The sequence below is a fragment of the Vulpes lagopus genome, chromosome 8 (genome assembly GCF_018345385.1).
Source record: "Vulpes lagopus strain Blue_001 chromosome 8, ASM1834538v1, whole genome shotgun sequence".
NCBI lineage: Eukaryota > Metazoa > Chordata > Mammalia > Carnivora > Canidae > Vulpes > Vulpes lagopus.
Window position 1 is genome coordinate 117,825,046 of NC_054831.1, and position 18,022 is coordinate 117,843,067.

At 44.6% G+C, this 18,022-nt stretch overlaps 2 protein-coding genes and 1 pseudogene across 3 annotated transcripts in view; 2 read left to right on the forward strand and 1 right to left on the reverse strand.

Moving 5' to 3' along the window:
- ZBTB8A (zinc finger and BTB domain containing 8A) overlaps positions 1-16,190 on the reverse strand; it is a 70,238-nt gene extending 54,048 nt beyond the window's left edge. The window contains exons 1-2 of one of the 2 annotated variants that reach the window (XM_041768025.1): positions 15,846-16,189; positions 2,392-2,494 (exon numbers count right to left, since the gene is read on the reverse strand). The gene's annotated coding sequence lies outside the window, so the exon portion shown is untranslated. Of the gene's footprint in view, positions 1-2,391; positions 2,495-15,845 lie in introns of both variants that reach the window. The other variant, XM_041768026.1, reaches the window with a different exon arrangement.
- LOC121498067 (SLC35A4 upstream open reading frame protein-like) lies at positions 4,973-5,845 on the forward strand. The gene has a single exon (XM_041768027.1). The coding sequence runs from the start codon at positions 4,973-4,975 to the stop codon at positions 5,279-5,281; it is 309 nt and encodes a 102-aa protein (XP_041623961.1). The 3' UTR covers positions 5,282-5,845.
- LOC121497802 lies at positions 5,707-6,673 on the forward strand (annotated as a pseudogene).
- Positions 16,191-18,022: the final 1,832 nt, after the last annotated feature.

The window sequence follows — 18,022 nt, forward strand, 5'->3', positions numbered from 1 at the left end:
AACAATAATCCTAAGACAAAATGAGACAAAGGACAGTTCCCAGGAAAAGAAACATAAATGTCCCTTATCATATGAAAGGTATATTTAACCTTGGTCATAAAAATATAAACACACATTAAAGCACACTGATGTATTGTTGAGCATCCAACTTGTACTTTTGGCTCAGGTTACGATCTCATGGGTTGTAAGATCAAGCCCCACATGGAACCTCTGCTTAAGCTTCTCTCTCTCCCTCCCTTTGCCCCTCCCCCATTCACATGCTCACTTTCTCTCTAATAAATATATAAAGTCTTTTAAAAAAAAAGAATGTGGGAAAACAGGTACCCTCAATCATTACTGGTAGGAATATAAATTAGTACGACTCCATGGAGGCCAAATCAGCAACAGTTCTCAAAATTACAAATACGTATATTTTCTGACCAAGATATTTCACTTCTGGAAATTTATCCTACAGGTTTGCTGGTACATGATCAAAATGACACACATGGGACATCTGGGTGGCTCAGCGGTTGAGCATCTGTCTTTGGCTCAGGGCATGATCCCCGGACCAGGGATTGAGTCCTGCATTGGGCTCCCTGTGAGGAGCCTGCTTCTCCCTCTGTCTCTGCCTCTCTCTGTGTGTCTCTCATGAATAAATAAATAAAATGTTTTTTTAAAAAATGACACATGTACATGGTCATTCACTGAAGAACCCTCTGTGATAGTGAAGGATCAGAAAAAAGTCCATGAACAGGGGATAGTTATCTGGAAGGATGGCTATGATGCACAGTTAAATTTTTAAAAAAGCAAGAAATAGAGCTTGCGTGTGTGTATGTGTGTGTGTGTGTGTGCACAAAGGAAAAATAAGCAGAAAGTCTGAGCCAGACTAACAAGAAACAGAACAGTGGTTTTGAGTTGTGAGATGGAATCTAGGGGACAGGAAACAAGAATGGGATAAAGGCTTCAGATGGTATACTTTCAAATATTTTGAGCTCTGAATAATAAAAATATATTCAAAAACAAAAATTTTTAAAGTTTGTCAAACAAGTGGGTAAATATTAACGAGTCTCACATTTAACCAAACCTAGGTTGTAATTCACGATTAAGGCATTTTGGAAGCTCTCAGAGTAATGATATTCTGCTTCTTTCCTTAAATCAAGATTCATGTGCTAAGTGAACAAGGGGCAAGTTGACATTCCATTATGAAAAGTCGTGAAGTGGTATTTCTTGGGGGAGAGAGAGAAAAGGAACCCAGCCACTTCCAGGTAAATGAACAGCTACTCTATTGCAACTGCTCATCTGGTTAATGGCCTGAACACCATGATGATGGCAGGAAAGGGAAGGAAGGAAAAGATGCAAAATACATAAATGGAAATAAATCCATGGGTCTTGATGGCCAGCTGAAAAATCCTGCCACGTATGTTCAGAAGGCCCCACTGCTGTCACTAAGTGTTTGTTAGTATCACTAACAGAAATTAGGAAGTCAGGAGGAAAGAACTGGTTTAGGGGAAAAAGAATGGCTTTGGTTTTAGCACATCATGTGAGAGTTGAGTGGAAAATTGGGAAGCAATGGCCATAGGGCCACTGGAAACACTGATCTGAAGTTCAAAGGTAAGTCAGATCTGAAGACAGAGAAGTAGAAGATATCTTCAAAGACAGACAGAGGAACTCATAGGAAGCATGGCTGAGATGAGAACCTACAGGACCTTGACCCTCGACTATGGAGCAAGATGGGGAAAAGAAGCCAGTGTTACAGAGACTTACAGGGAGAATCTGGAGAGCGTGTATGGCGACCGTTATCCACGGTGGGCAGTTTCAAGAAGCAGTGAGGTCAACCCAATGAGAAATAACAAGAGCCACTGAAAATAATAACAGTAGCAAAATATATTGTCTTCTTTAATCTTCACACAGGATAAACCTATCCAGTAGGTGGTACGGTTCTCCCTATTGGACAGAAAAGGGTATTAACCCAGACGTGTGATTCCAAAGCTTCAGGATGTAACTGCTGAGCTGTACCTCTGCACAACTGTCAGAAGAGCTGGAACATCTGACACTAGCTCTACCACTCAATTAACTCTATGTCCACAGACTTTACCTTTCTAGGCTTCATTTCCTTCTATGCCAATTGAGTGAACTGGTCTAGATCATCTGTAGCTCTTATGTTATAGGAATCTTTGAACGAGGTCGAATGGAAGAGATACATACACAAGACACGCAATGAATTAAAAATTTAGCAATAAGTGAACAGGGAGATCTGGCCAAGAAAATCGGAATGTTGAATGTTTTATACAATAACTTTTCAAGCAATAAATCCATATGCTAATATATAAAAATCTATCATTGCAAAACTTGACTTTCTACTATCTGTATATTTAAGTTAGGTATAATATCAAGAATTAAAATTGCTCATACCTGAAAATTTATGAACGCTGCTCTTGAAACCCTGCTATGTCAATTGAGTGGAGTAAAAAAGGGAAGATTCCAAGTCAAACACACTCTGTATGTGAAGGATATCCTGCAGAGAGAGCAAATAGCTATTTATAATGTATTTTTGTAATAAGAGACAGCAGCATCTGCTAAGGTACTTACTAGATACTTACTTAAACTACATGGCAGCCTGTATCAGGTACCACTTTTTAGCAGGTAAAAATAGATAATTGGCAGAGATGATGAATTAACAGAAATAAAAATAAATTTGCTTATTTTTTAGTGAAATCTTAATATTAAAATCTGTGAGAAGTGATTTCTGATATTAAGACGGGGTATGGCAAATTGCAAGCAGACATACTTTTTACCTTTGACAATAAAATAAATTTCTTAAGACGTCAGCTGTTCAAAGGCAGACCAGTAGATGAGGTACCACAACAGCAAGACATGTCATATTACCCTTTTCCTGCAAGTGGCATTAATACGATTTGCAAGAAAACCAAACAGAAGAGCTTTAAAGACTCAACTTGAAAAATTCGACATTTCTTAAAAACTGTATGGTTGCAGGAAGTGGGAAAAAAAAAAATCTTACCACATATGTTCAGAAAGCCCTACTGTAGTCATCCAGATCTTTTATAACTTATTCAATTTGCCAGATTGTACCAGAATGTACCACAATTTGTGATATCAGCTGTAACAACTTGTTAAAAATTTTTCAGTTTTCCAACCGTTTTTAATTACCAAAAAAAAAAAAAAATCTGTTTGATATTTTCTTCATTGACCATGAAGTTTTGTTAATCAAAGACAGTGTGAGGCTTTATGCCCAGAGGCAGTGGAAAATGAATTTGATGCTTTTTAAACCAATCAGTTAAGCTCAGAATTCTCGCCAAAAATTTCTGGACTAAAGTAATGGAATCACTTTTTAAGGTAATGTGTATTTTTTTCTGATTATAAGAGTATTATATTCTTACAGAAAATCTAGATAATACAGGCCAGTAGAAGGAAAAAACAAACTGACATAATTTTTAAATGAGTATCCTAAAAACAGCACCAGGGAGAGGAGAACTGTTCAAATATATTTAAACTAGTAAAACAATTGCATCAACTACCCACTCATGAGGAGGTCTGAATTCTGGCAACTTGAACCATTCAAAACATTGTTGCTGGAGGCATACAAAGATTTTTGAGCAGAAAACTGTAGTTGGGGGAATAAAATAAATAATTTTTGAGAACAGCTCCTTGTTATACTAAAAGTTCATCCATTACCTAGCCCCACTGAGCTAGGAGGGCACTCAGCAAAGGGTACTTACTGTGATAGCTTTAGCTTCACTATTTCAACAATGGTACTTTAACAGCACACTAACTAGTACTGGGTCTGTACAGTGGCAAGCAAAAGTTAATTCTGTGGCTGTTTAAGAAAAGTGATTTCAGAACATAGTCTGTGCCCGAAGTAGTTTTTAGATACCGATGACATGTCATTTTTAGGGATAACCACCACGTTCTACCCTAGCAGATATTTTTTTTAAACAAAATTTTTAAAGTAGATTCCACACTCAACATGGGGCTTGAACTTGCTACCCTGAGATCAGGAGTCGCATGCTCTACTGACCAAGCCAGCCAGGCGCTCCTACCCTAGCAGATGCTAGTTTGTGTATTAACCTCCCTTTTGGAAAATTAAAGAATACATTTCCCAGACTCCTTTATGGTTAAGTTTCCCCATGTGAAATAGGGTCCATCCATCAAATGTTCTTCTGTGAGATTTGGAAGACCAAAATGAGGCAGAGACCATCGTTCTGCTGCTTAGGCATTAATGCCGGCAAGTACATTTATGGAAACAATGGATTTTCCTGCAGCAGCCTTCCAGTGTCCAGAGCTTCATGGCTATTCAGAGACAAATTTGGTGGAGACAACCATCACCAGTTGGTGGGTGTTGAGGGGCAGTTTCAGGGTAGCAATTTCTTGACCTTTGAACTAGCCATGTCATGTGGAACGCAACAGTGCCAGTGGTAGCCTCCTGATTCCCTCCCTTGGGGGGCCTGTTTGGCAGTCTGGTTCTGGGAATGATTCTTCCTGGCCCTTCCAGTGATTCTGTAAGCACTCAATTCCCTTTAGTAAACGAATGAAAACACTGGAGTGGTGTCTTCTTCCTGCAACGAGTCCCGGATGACATATTAAACATCATTTGCCTCAAAATTTAAGCAGACGTGTGAGTAGTCTGTCTGTGAGCAGCAGAACTGGTCAGTGTGCGGGCATACAGGCTCTGGAATCAGACTATCCAGGTGCAAATTCTGGCTGTGCCACACACTAACTAGATAACATGGGAAATTAACCTTCTAGAGCCTCAGTTTCCCCATCTATAAAACGGAATAATAGAAATACCTCCTAGAGCTACAGGACAGAGTAAATGAGAAAATCGTCTAGGTAAAGAGTTCTGACAACAGTGCTTGACTTATTACAAGCCCCTGATAGATGTAGCTATTATTATGGTAATAATAATAATAATTATCATCACTATTATTAATTGCACAGACCACTTTAAAACACGTCTTTAGGTTCGCCGGGGAAGATGGTGGATGACAAGGATTCTCTGCCCAAGCTTAAGAACCTGTCATTCCTCAAGAACCAGCTGGAACACCTGCAGCAGTGTGTGGAAGAAGTCAGCAGCGGGATGAGGCAGGATGGCTTGCTCTTGTCCTCCCCATTCCTCAAGGGCTTCTTAGCTGGCTATGTGGTGGCCAAACTGAGGGCATCAGCAGTATTGGGCTTTGCTGTGGGTACCTGCACTGGCATCTATGCAGCCCAGGCATATGCCGTGCCCAATCTGAAAAAGACAGTGAGGGACTATCTTCAGTCACTGCAAAAGGGGCCTGACTAGCTCTGGATCCCATGGGGGAGAAAGGATGAGCACCGCTGGCCTGCAGGTAGAGGCCTTTCAACCACAGACACCATATTTGGCTTCCCGACCTATCACCCTTTTGCTATCTCCAACTTGCCCACAGCCTTCATCCTTGCTTTCCTTCCTATAGAGAGTAAACGGCAGCTTATCAGCCAGCAGTTTGGATGCCCCTCCTTAACCCCATGGGACTGACCCCAAAACTGTGGCTTCTAGAGCCACCAGCCCCTTTCTTTTCCATCCCTGACTGGAGTTTGCTGCTGACTCTGATTCTCAGTATACTCTCTAGCAGTGTGCCACAGCTCCTCCCTCCAGGGAGCTGGCTCCATATGGATTTTCCCCAAACTTGATACAATTCCCACTGCCCCCTTGCTAGCTACACAGGCCACCCAGGGTCTGGTTTGGGCATGAGTGTAGAGGGCGGGGGTATGCCAGGGCTGGGCCGTCCCAGGTAGGCCCGCTGGACCCTGATGCTACTCCTATCCACTGCCTTGTATGGTGCCCACACCCCATTGCTGGCACTGTGCCATGTGAACGGCAAAGTGCCCTTCCGGCCCTCCTTGGCTGTGCTGCTGACCGAGTTGACCAAACTACTGTTGTGCGCCTTCTCCCTTTTGGTGGGCTGGAAGGCATGGCCCCAGGGGGCCCCACCATGGCGCCAGGCGGCCCCATTTGCACTATCAGCCCTACTCTACAGAGCTACAACAACCTAGTGATCTATCTTCAACGTTATATGGACCCCAGCACCTACCAGGTGCTGAGCAATCTCAAGATTGGAAGCATGGTCCTGTTCTACTGCCTCTGTCTCCGGCACCGCCTCTCGCACGTCAGGGCTTAGCACTGTTGCTGCTGATGGTGGCAGGGGCTTGTTATGCAACTGGTGGCCTCCGGGACCCTGGGAACACCCTTCCTGGATCCCCATTAGCAGTTGCTGCTGGCCCCATGCCCCTGCATATCACTCCACTGGGACTGCTGCTTCTCATCCTGTATTGCCTCATCTCAGGCCTCTCGTCCGTGTACACAGAACTGCTCATGAAGCAACAGCCCCTAGCACTTCAGAACCTCTTCCTCTACACTTTTGGTGTGCTCCTAAATCTAGGTCTGCATGCAGGTGGCGGCCCTGGCCTGGGCCTCCTGGAGGGTTTCTCAGGATGGGCAGCGCTTGTGGTACTGAGCCAAGCAGTAAATGGACTGCTCATGTCAGCTGTCATGAAGCACGGCAGCAGCATCACATGCCTGTTTGTTGTGTCCTGCTCACTTGTGGTCAATGCCATGTTCTCAGCAGCCCTGCTGCAGCTGTAGCTCACAGCTGCCTTCTTCCTGGCCACACTGCTCATTGGTCTGGTTGTGCACCTGTATTATGGCAACTGCTAGCCCCTGACCACCTCCACCTGGACTCCTGACCCTGAAGGTTGGCCACCATCAGAGCCACCTCCCAGGCCTTCCAACCCTTCCTCAGCAGCCAGCCCTGTAACAAGTGCCTTGTGACAAAAGGTGGGGAAGTGAGAGCAGCCAGTTAGTCTCTGGAAGTAGGTAAATGAAGGGTTACCCCAGGAGACTGAGCTTAAAGAAATTTAACTTCCAAATGTTCGTTCACACTAAGGAATTGGGGGAGCACCCATACCTCAGCCTAAAAATGACCCCATCCCCATTGGAGGAAACTCCCTGCCTCATCCTGCATGAATGCAGTTGTTTCAAGTGGGGTGTGGGCAACAGTTGGCTCCTTGCCTCCTGTGGTCACCCCAGCAGACCCATTGCCCCCAGGCCTGGTGACAGCTATTCCACCCCAGTTTTGGTACATGAATCTCCCATTAGAGACATTCACCCCCGCACCATAATGCAAAAAAAAAAAACCTTATTGCTACCCAGGCCTCTCTTCCAAGCTCCCCTGGCTCCAGCAGCACCCGGAGACAATGCCCCCTGCTCCCTCCACAGTGCTGTTCTCCATATCCACCCAGCTTTGTTCTGGAAACTCCAAAGAGGGCTGGAGCTTGACTCATCTCAGGGAATGTTGCCCCTGGGCCCTGACTTAAGGTTATACTCCTGATCTCTCTGCTCACCCCAAGGGCCCTCTCAAAGCCCACTGCCCCCTCTACAACTCCTAGGAGGTACCATTCTTCTCACTCTGGGTCCTGCCCCTGCCTAGCAGTGTCCTAGCTCTCAACAGCTTAGGGAAGCTCTACACAGAGTAACCTGGAACCAGGCACAGGGCAATTTGATATAATTCAATCAGTGTCTCTATGTAAGCAATAAGGTCTTAACAAAGTATTCTGGGGTGCAGGTTGTTCCTGCAATTGAAAAAAAAAAGTCTTTGAGTAGAAAATGTAAACATTTTATAATTTTACTATCACACATTTTCTTGTAGCCAGTAAAATGCTAACTTATACAAAAGTGGATGCAGAAGAAAATCTGACTGGGCCCATCATATTTGTATGCTCAGATCAGAGAGAGTGATCTTTTCAAAACCACAGTATACATGAAGATAGCAAAGCTCCATTCCAGCTGGCCAACTAGTTAAGGTTACTCTAACTAGCTATTATAGACCTCACCCTAAGAAAGAGTTACCCTTTAGAAACAGATATTGCCATATTCCCATTTCAAATGCTACTCCGTTAATTATGCTCTAGGAACCAGGGTGTTTGCTATTCAGATTTTTTTTTTTCAGCTTCATTAAGCTATAACTAACAAAACTGTAAGATACTTAAAGTGTACATCGTGATGATCTGATACACGTATACACCGTGAAAGGGGTCCCTCCATCTAGTTAATTAACACATCCGTCACCTCACTCACATATTTATTGTTGGTTTGGGTTTTGGTGTGGTTTTTTTGTTGGTTGTTTTGTTTCTGTGAGAACATTTAAGTTCTACTCTCTTAGCAAATTTCAATTACACAGTACAGTGATATCAACTATAGTTACCATGCTATACATTAGATCTTCAGACCTTATTCACCTTACAGCTGAAAGTTAGTGCACTTTTACCAACCTCTATTTCCTCCACCCTCCAGCCCTTCACAACTTTTCTAGTCAGTTTCTATGAATTTCACTTTGTTTTTGAAATTCCACATATAAGTGATAACAGGTAGTATCTGTCTTTCTCTCACTGGCTTACTTTACTTAGCATAACGCCCTCAGGGTCTGTCCATGTTGTTGCAAATCAAAGGATTTCTTTCTTTCTCATGGCTGAATATTATTCCATTATATACATCTCCCTCATATCTTCTTTACCCATCCATCCCTTAACAGATGGCTGTTTTTTGTTACTCAGATTTTTTTAGTGTTATCACTGAGACACCTGGGTGGCTCAGTAGGTTAAGTGTCCAAACTCTTAGTTTCCGCTCATGTCATGATCTCAGGATCCTGAGATAGAGCCCAATGTTGGGCTCTACGTTCAGCAGAGGATCTGCTTGAGATTCTCTCTCTCTCTCTCTCTCCCTCTTCCTCTGCCCCTCTCACTTGTGCTCTCTCCCAAATAAAAAAATAAATCTCTTTAAAAATAAATAAATAAATAAATAAATAAATAAATAAATAAATAAATATTTTTGAGATGTTATCAAAGAGGACATTTTATGAGAATAAGATCTGTACTCTCCATAAGATTTGCAATCTGAAAGTTAAAATGTTAGTGTCTAGGCTTAGAATATTATTCTAGTGCACATATTAAGAAAGTCTTAGAGAAAGTTATGGCCTGGTTTGGTTTGGTGGTATCTTCTGATGATGGCAAATACATTGTAGATTTTGAAATAAAGCTTCCCCCAAATATTCTGAAACCATAAGGACCTTATATTGCACCTTATCCAATGGAAGCAAGTGAGAAAGGGAACCAAAGAGGATACAACCAAAGAGAATCCTTGTCAGGATCCCTGGGTGGCTCAGAGGTTTGGCACCTGCCCTCAGCCCAGGGCATGATCCTGGAGTCCCGGGATCGGGTCCCACATCGGGTTCCCTGCATGGAGCCTGCTTCTCCCTCTGCCTGTGTCTCTGCCTCCCCCCTCTCTCTCTGTGTTTCTCATGAATAAATAAATAAAATCTTGAAAACAAAAAACAAAGTTACTTATCATACCCTCGATGGCTCCAATGCTGCTGAAAGCCAAGGACTCAATAGCAATAGAGGCTGTCTGAAGGGTTAGAAAAACAATGGAAAGAGAGCAACTTCAACCTCTGATTCAATAATTGCTTTTCCACTGTTCTGAACTCCATATAGCTATACATGCTTTCTTTGCCTATCTTTTTACAGCAACAATCTTTTATTCTATTTTTGTGAGAAGGGCAGATACTCAAACCAAAAGGTAAAAAATATTCATTCGATACATAATTATTGAGCACCAACTTTGTGCCAGGCTCTGTGTGGCTCTGGGAAAGGTCAGTGCTCTGAACACCTCAGTGTCTGTAAGGAAAGAGAAAGAGTCAGAGAAAGAGAGACAGAGAGGAAGAGAGAAGCTTTTAAAGAAAGTTACACTACAATGAAGAAAATACTCCTAGCGTAAGAGAACTCTGAAACCAAGGAAGCAAATGACTGTGTCTAGAAGTGTCCAGAACTTTCCAAAGGCAGTAACAATTGAGTGGGTCTTATAGCATGAGTAAAAAGTTCATTCAGGAAAAAAGAGGACAAAAGGGCATCCCCCGATGGCCCAGCGGTTTAGCACCGCCTTCAGCCTAGGGCGTGATCCTGGAGACCTGGGATCCAGTCCCATGTCAGGCTCCTTGCATGGAGCCTGCTTCTCCCTCTGCCTGTGTCTCTGCCTCTCTCCCTCTGTGTCTCTCATGAATAAATAAATAAAATCTTAAAAAAAAAAAAAAAAAAGAGGACAAAAGGCATTCCAGATACAGCACCAAGAGCAAAGGCACAGGTGGGTCTCAAGCAGCATGACTTCTTCAGGGATGATAGAGTTTGCTGTGGCTAGAGACATGAGGCCTATGGAAGGTTATGAGAAGAGAAAAAGAAAAAAAGTATGTAGGCACCAGACCCTGAAGTCCCTCCACTTTTGCAGGTTTGGGGCACTTTTAAGGATTTCTTTTTTTTTTTTTAAGATTTTATTTATTTATTCATAAGACACACACACATACAGAGAGAGAGAGAGAGAGAGGCAGAGATAGGCAGAGGGAGCAGTGGGCTCCGTGCAGGGAGCCCGACGTGGGACTCGATCCTGGGTCTCCAGGATCAGGCCCTGGGCTAAAGGCGGCGCTAAACCACTGAGCCACCTGGGCTGCCCACTTTTAAGGATTTTAAGAGTGATACTATTATAGATCTACCAGTGACTGCGTGACTTAGTCAAGTTACTTAACTCTCCGCATCAGTTTCTTCCTTGTAAAATGAGGATATTGACTGGTAAGAGGCTCTAAGGAAGTCTGTTAAAAAGATTAAATAAGAGAATAGCAATTAAGAAATAAATTAAGATAAATAGCAATAAGCACATAAAGATGTGTTTAACATCATTGGTCATTAGGGAAATGCCAATCAAAATCACAGTAAGATACCACTTCACATCCAGTAGGATCACTACGACAAACATACACACACACAAATAAGAAGAGTTGGATCTGAACAAATCAGAACCTTCATACAGTGCTGGTGAGAAATGTGAAATGATGCAGCCATTTTGGAAAACAATCTGGCAGTTCCTCAAATGATTAAACATAGAATTACCAGTGACCCTGCAATTCCATGCCTAGGTATATATCCAAGAGAAATGAAAGCAAATGAAATATTTCCCCACAGAAATCTGTATACAAATGTTCGTAGCAGCATTACTCATAATAGCTAAAAGATGGAAACAACCCAAATGTCCACCAACGGGAAAATGGAACATCCATACGATGGACTGTTATTTAACCTTATTTTTTTTTAAGATTGTATTTATGTACTCATGAGAGACACACACACACACAGAGAGAGAGAGAGAGAGAGAGGCAGAAACACAGGCAGAGAGAGAAGCAGGCTCCATGCAGGGAGTCTGATGTGGGACTCAATCCCGGGTTTCCAGGATCATGCCCTGGGCCGAAGGCAGGCGCTAAACCACTGAGCCACCCAGGGATCCCCTGTTATTCAACCTTAAAAAGGCATGAATTACTGGCACATGCTAAAGCATGTGAACTTTGAAATGTTGCACTAAGTGAAAGCCGCGAGGCACCAAAGACCATAGATTTTATGACTGTATTTAGATGAAATGTCCACCATGGGCAGATGACAGAGACAGAGTAGGTTAATGGTTGTCATGGGTATAGGGAGATTTGGAATGGGGAGTGACTACTAATGGGTAAGAGGTTTCTTTATACTATGGTGAAAATATTCTGGAATCAGAGGGCGGTAATGGTTGTGCAGCTCTATGAATACACTAAAAAACACTGAATTGTACACTTTGTTTTTTAAATTTTTATTTATCAATTTATTTGAGAGAGAGAGAGAGAGAGCAAGTGTGTGTGCCTGTGCAGGGGTGGAGGGAGGGGAGCTGGGATAGAGGAGAGGGAGGAGAGAATCCCAAGTAGATTCCCCGCTGAGTGCAGAGCCCCAAGCAGGGCTCAAACCCACGTCCCTGAGATCATGACCTGAGCTGAAACCAAGAGTCAGAAATATAACCAACTGAGCTACTCAGGTGCCCCCTGAATTTACACTCTAAAAGGGTGAATTTTATGACATGTGAGTTACATCTCCATGAAAATAGCTACTACTTAAATGTTCACTTGGCACTGTGGTAAACATTGTACACTCATTGCTGTCCTCCCAACAGCTTCATCAAGGAGGGAGGAGCTGCTGTGATCCACATCATATAAAGAAACTGAGGCATAGAGAAATTTTTCAAAAATTTCCAAGATTAGGGACACCTGGGTGGCTCAGCAGCTGAGTGTCTGCCTTCGGCTCAGAGCATGATCCTGGAATCCCGGGATCAAGTCCCGCATCGGACTCCCTTGCATGGAGCCTGCCGCTCCCTCTGCCTATGTCTCTACCTCTCTCTCTCTCATTCATGAATAAATAAAATCTTAAAAACAAAATTTCCAAAATTGCACAGGATCAAGTGAACAGAGATGAATTCTGGCTGGCTGACCCAAAACCTAAGTCTTGCATTCTTCTAACCATAGCGTGTACACAATGCCTGGCATGCAGCTAGGGCTCAATTAAGTATTAGGTATCATCATTACAATGATCCAATTCATGTATCCAGAGGAAAACTTGAGACAGCATGGAGGAAAAGAAACAGTGGGAAAGACAGGGCCAGAGACCAATTTAAAGCTTGATGTAATTGTCAAAGCAAGACGCAGTGAGGAACTGAACTAAGGCAGTAGAGATGTAGGAAGGAGCACAAATCGGAACTACACAAAAAAATAGAATTGTCCTAGAAGTTAGGTCGGTTACAATGTGGTAATATTTACATCCACAGTACATTAACATAACTTGCATTCATACCAGTACTCAAGTCATTAGGAAAGGTTTAAGTTGGAGTGCCTGGTGGCTCAGTTGCTGATGTGCCCAACTCTTGATTTCAGCTCAGGCCATGTGATCTCAGGGTTATGAGATCAAGCCCAGGGTAGGGCTCTCTGCTGGGCGTGGAGCCTGCTTGGGATTCTTTTTCTCTCTCCCTCAGCCCCTCCCCATCCTCTCTTAAAAATAAAAATAAAAATAAAAATAAAAATAAAAATAAAAATAAAAAAGGCTGTGGGTTGCAATACCATCCCTTTTAAGATATATAGTCATTAAACTAGAATTTAGTGTATCCCATCAGGGTCACCAAAACAATCTCATTAGCCTCCTTAGCAAAAATTCCTGAGTCATAAAGAACTTGAGCTATTAGCATGGTAATTGTATTCTTCGGTGGATGAACATCTTTTAACCCTGGAAATATTTAGAATTAAGTATTAAAACATTTAAGAGAATCAAAACCATAGCTAGGACAACCCTCACTGAGAAGTTGGCATTTAAGTCAAGTCCAAAGGAGGTGAGATAGTCATGTGGTATCAAGGGGAAGAACGTTCCAGGAAGATGGAATGGCAAAGGCTTTAAGGTGCAGCAGTCTAGGAGGACTGAGAGAACAATGAGAAACAGAGTCAGAAAGGAGGTGCAGACTGTGTGGTAGATAGGACATCACAGGATCAGCTTTTCTAAGGCCTTCGCTTTTAATATGAGCAAGATGGAACCAATGAACATGGAGAGGCACTGACCATTTCTGAGCAAAGAAGTGACAAAAACTTCACTCAAAGGACCTTACAGCAAATCCTTTAAATATTATAAACATGTAATTATGTCACTGAAAGGGTTAAGCCTATTAAACAGAAACCCAGTTTTCAATATAAAATAAAAGTTAAATTATAGAAGATGAATCAAGTATTTGAAATTCTAGAAATCGGGATCCCTGGGTGGTGCAGCGGTTTGGCGCCTGCCTTTGGCCCAGGGCGCGATCCTGGAGACCCAGGATCGAATCCCGCATCGGGCTCCCAGTGCATGGAGCCTGCTTCTCCCTCTGCTCATGTCTCTGTCTCTCTCTCTCTCTGTGTGTGACTATCATAAGTAAATAAAAATTAAAAAAAAAAATGAAATTCTAGAAATCTACATGATCTGGAAGGAGCCCAGGTACTCAGGATGCCTTCTGCTGACCTCTTGTAGCCTAATCCCTGTGTGCCCATTTGGCCAAGGGGTGCAGGTTAGATTATCACTTCCCATTTATCACTGGTGTGGCCAGGGAGGTTCCCAGGAATAAAGATATCTGATCAGTGAAGATATCCCTTATCAGTGAAGAGCTCGTGCTCCAGGGGTCCCCACAAACCCACCCATACTTGAGGCTTGTGGAAGGTAGGACTAGAGAGGAAATTTGAGCCTTCATTCTCCCATTGTGCATTTTGGACATTTTCTGACTAAAGATCAATGAAGATTTTTATTTATTTTTATTTTTTTTAAAGATTTTATTTATTTATTCATGAGAGACACAGAGAGAGGGGCAGAGACACAGGCAATGGGAGAAGCAGGCTCCATGCAGGGAGCGGGATGTGGGACTCGATCCCGGGTCTCCAGGATCACACCCTGGGCCAAAGGCAGGCGTTAAACCGCTGCGCCACCCAGGGATCCCCCTCAATGAAGAATTTTAGACCAGGAAAGTAAAGTGACCGATCTGCTTTCCAGAAGACTCTGGAGGTGACTTTAGGAGGAAATGAAGAACAAGAACAGGAGGGAAGGGCTTTGGGAGCCTGCCATGGCTCACCTTCTGGTTTAAGGGTTACATTCTGCACTTAATGCAATTCCTCATCTAGAAAGTCGAACAACCCATCGACCTGACTGTTTTATGTGAAATTAGGTGAGATAATTCATACAAGGGAAGACCCTCTATTTACTAAACAAAGTTCCGCAAACAGAAACGTGTATTGAGAACAGAATACGGACATGTGTAGATTAAAGCCTACTAAGTGAGAATCTTCCAAAGATCCCTTAAACGAAAACTAACACAATGTTATATATCAATTATATCTCAATTTTTTTTAAAGAGAGAGAAAAAGGAAAGACAGGAAAAAATAAAGAAAAGAGAAAAATGAGATCAAGAAAGGAAAGAAGAAAGGAAGGAAGAAAAGAGAAAGAAAAGCTAACACGTCTTGGAAAGATGTGGAGTCTGGCTATTGGCACAATCAATGCTAAATAAGCGCATTGGAAGGGGAAGGAGCCAAACCGCTAACTAACTTACAAAAGAGCCAGTCTACACGGGTAGAAGGTGCGTTTGTGCGGTTCCGTCATAAACCAAAAAATTATGGCTCATTATGTGTTAGGTGTAGCAAGTCAGCCTTCGGCTCCGAGTCGGGATCTGTTGCATCACGATATGAAACCAAAGGATGGAGGATGGAGGAGCAACTCGGACCACTGCCCAAGGAGCCGCCCTCCCGAGGAAGCGCCGGGGCGCCAGGGAGCAGCCCCGGGCCCCCGGGCCGCCCGGCCCCCGCCGCCCCCCGCCGCCCCATTGGGCGGGCCGCCCGTCACTCGCCGGCAGCCCCGGCCCGCCGGCCGCCGACCCTCCGCGAGTCCGCGGCGCCCGACGGCTCCACACACGCCGGGCGCCGGCCCCGCGCCGCCTTCCCGCCTTCCCGCCGCCGCCGCCAGGAGGCTCCGCGCGCCTTCCCGCCTTTCCCCGCGCCGGGCTCGGGCCGGGCCGGGCGAGGCGGGCGCGGGCGGCGACGGCGCGGCCATTGTCCCGCAGCCCCTCCCGGGCGCGCAGGAGGCGCTGGCCGCGGGGAGGGGCGGCCGCGGGCTCCCGAGCCGGTGCGCCCCGGCGCCGCCCGCCCGGCCCCGCGGGCCCCCGCCGCCCGCCGCTCGCGCCCGCCTTTGTGGCCGTGCCCAGCCCCTCGGAGCCGGCGCGCCGCCGCCGCCTCTGCCGCCGCCTCTGCGCCCGGGGCTGCAAATGGCGCCCGGCCGCCTCTGCGCGTCCCGCCGCCTGCCCGGCCCGGGGACGTCTGGGGGCGCCGCGCCCGGGCCGCATCCCGCCGCCGCCCTCCGCCCGCAGCGAGGCTCGCGGCCCGTCCCGACAGCCCCGACGCCCCGCCCGCCCTCCGCCCGCGCCGCGCGCAGCCACTTACCGCGGGCCGCGGCGCACCGGCGGGTCGCGCGCGCGGGCTCGGGGAGGATTCCTGGCCCTCCGCAGGGGAAATACCCACTTTCGAAGCCGCTCCTTTGCGCCCTAAAACAAGTAGCCCCAACGTGAGAGAAACAAAAGGTATTTGCTGACGTGGGCGTTGGATAGAAACGCCCGAGGGCTGGGGACACAATTAAAGGGGCAACGCACAGATTTCAGGCACCAACCAGCAGCTTCGCCCACTCCCCCTGCCCTCGCCTACACCCCGCTGCACCCTCCAGAGGCTCCGGGGTGCCCGGGTTCCCTGGCAGTTGACTACGGAATCATTATTTAGACAGGAGCTTAAATTTAAAATTGTACTTTACGTTGGGAAAGGCGCCTCCGGAGGGCAGAAGGGCTGGATTTCTAGGATCTGGGGAATTTGGTTTAGGAAAGAGGGAGGGACTTAGGCGTGCCCACAATTACTGTATAAATACATGTGACATTATTGTACTTAAGTTTAGCAACGTCAAATGTAAGCGATTTCCACACAATTTTTCCCTCGATTGAAGCACTTGTTTTGGTTGTGGATAACCTTTTCTAAAACCTCTACAGGTCACAAGCGTTTTATTTGAAGAGGAAAACCCAGAAAATCTGGGATAAGGGAAAATAATTCTTGCTTAAGTCGAGAGAAAATATAAAACTAGTAAAAAGAGCAGGTTTTGTGTTTTCGAATACAAAAATTCATTGTATGCCGACTTTCTTTTGGCATATTTATGACCATAAGTGCAAACAGGTTATATGTTTGCTAAAATCTTAAATCAGTGAATTTTCACGGCAGCTACAGAAACTTGAATTCTAGAAATTAGTTTCCAGTGTCTTTTGCTGAATCAGGTCCTGAAAAGCACTGTGTGTCATAAAACTGGAAAAAAAAAAAAAAAAGCCAAAACCTTTCATTTTTGTATGGCTGCCTCTTCTATGTCACACTCAGTCAAATGGGACAAAGTTTATTGCTTTGGTTCCATCATTAATTAGGTATGCATTTTGAGGATCGCATGCTCTATGAGAGGGAGGCAAAGTATTCACAATGATCTCTTAATGTCACTTCCTTACTCCTATAGAGGTATTTTGCTATTTAGCTGCATTTCCTCACATTCTGAACAGGTAAATGGAAAACATGTTTGAAAACCACTAAGTATCAGGAGGGTCGGATGTGCTCAAGCTACTCTGCAAGCATCCCCTATGAGAATTCTCCCAGAAAGACCTGGGCATTGTTATAGCACAAGGTTTTATTTCAGCCTTAATTAAAACATGCAAAAGAGTTCTACAAACTTGTTCCCCTAGAGAGCACATCAGATGGGTGATAAACATTTTGTTGCATGGAGGAAGTAATCGGGTTTTTTTCCCCCCTCACTTTCCCCGTCCTGGCTTCTGAAACTCATTTATATATTTGGAGAATCCCTTATGTTATGATTAATTAGTGGGAGGTAGAATCTGTTTCCTGCAATAGGACCTGGAAATGCCAGTGACTTGCTTTTCGAGAATCCCCACAGCTAGGACAGTGTCCATCTTCTACACTTTGATAGATGCATACACTAGGGACTTTGAAGAGGGAGCTATGACACCAAGAAACAGGAACATCAAAGAAATGTTTCTTGCAGCAGTGACAGCTATAGCAAGATAACGTCTCCAGGTGTCATCGTGGCAGGGCTGCTAGTGGCAGCATCCACTATCCAGGGCTAGTCCTATTAGAGATCACAGCTGCCACGTCTCTGTTCACTGAAGACAGTGTTGGTATCATCACTAGACCAGCTCTGTACTATGACTTGGCTCTTGCCTCTGCCTGCTTAGCATAGGCTTCAATCCCTGTGCCCTGCTCTTCCTGGAATTCTGTGAACTTTTAATACATTCATTCCTGCTTAAATCAACCAAGGCCAGTCTCTGTGCAACTAGTACAGAGTTGGTCTCTGTACTGACCAGTACAAAATGTTAAGAAGGCATCTGGACATATGACGTAGAACTTAATAGAATTTTTAGAGATAAAATGTTGTCACTGATGTCATATAGATGGGAATTAGAACCATGGGTATAGATACAGAGGGAATGCAAAGTGAGAAGAGGAGAAGGCTTGGAATGGAACTGCAGCCACTTTATCACCCAGTGGCTAGTTAGAGGAAGGTGAAATTGCAAATGACATAGAGA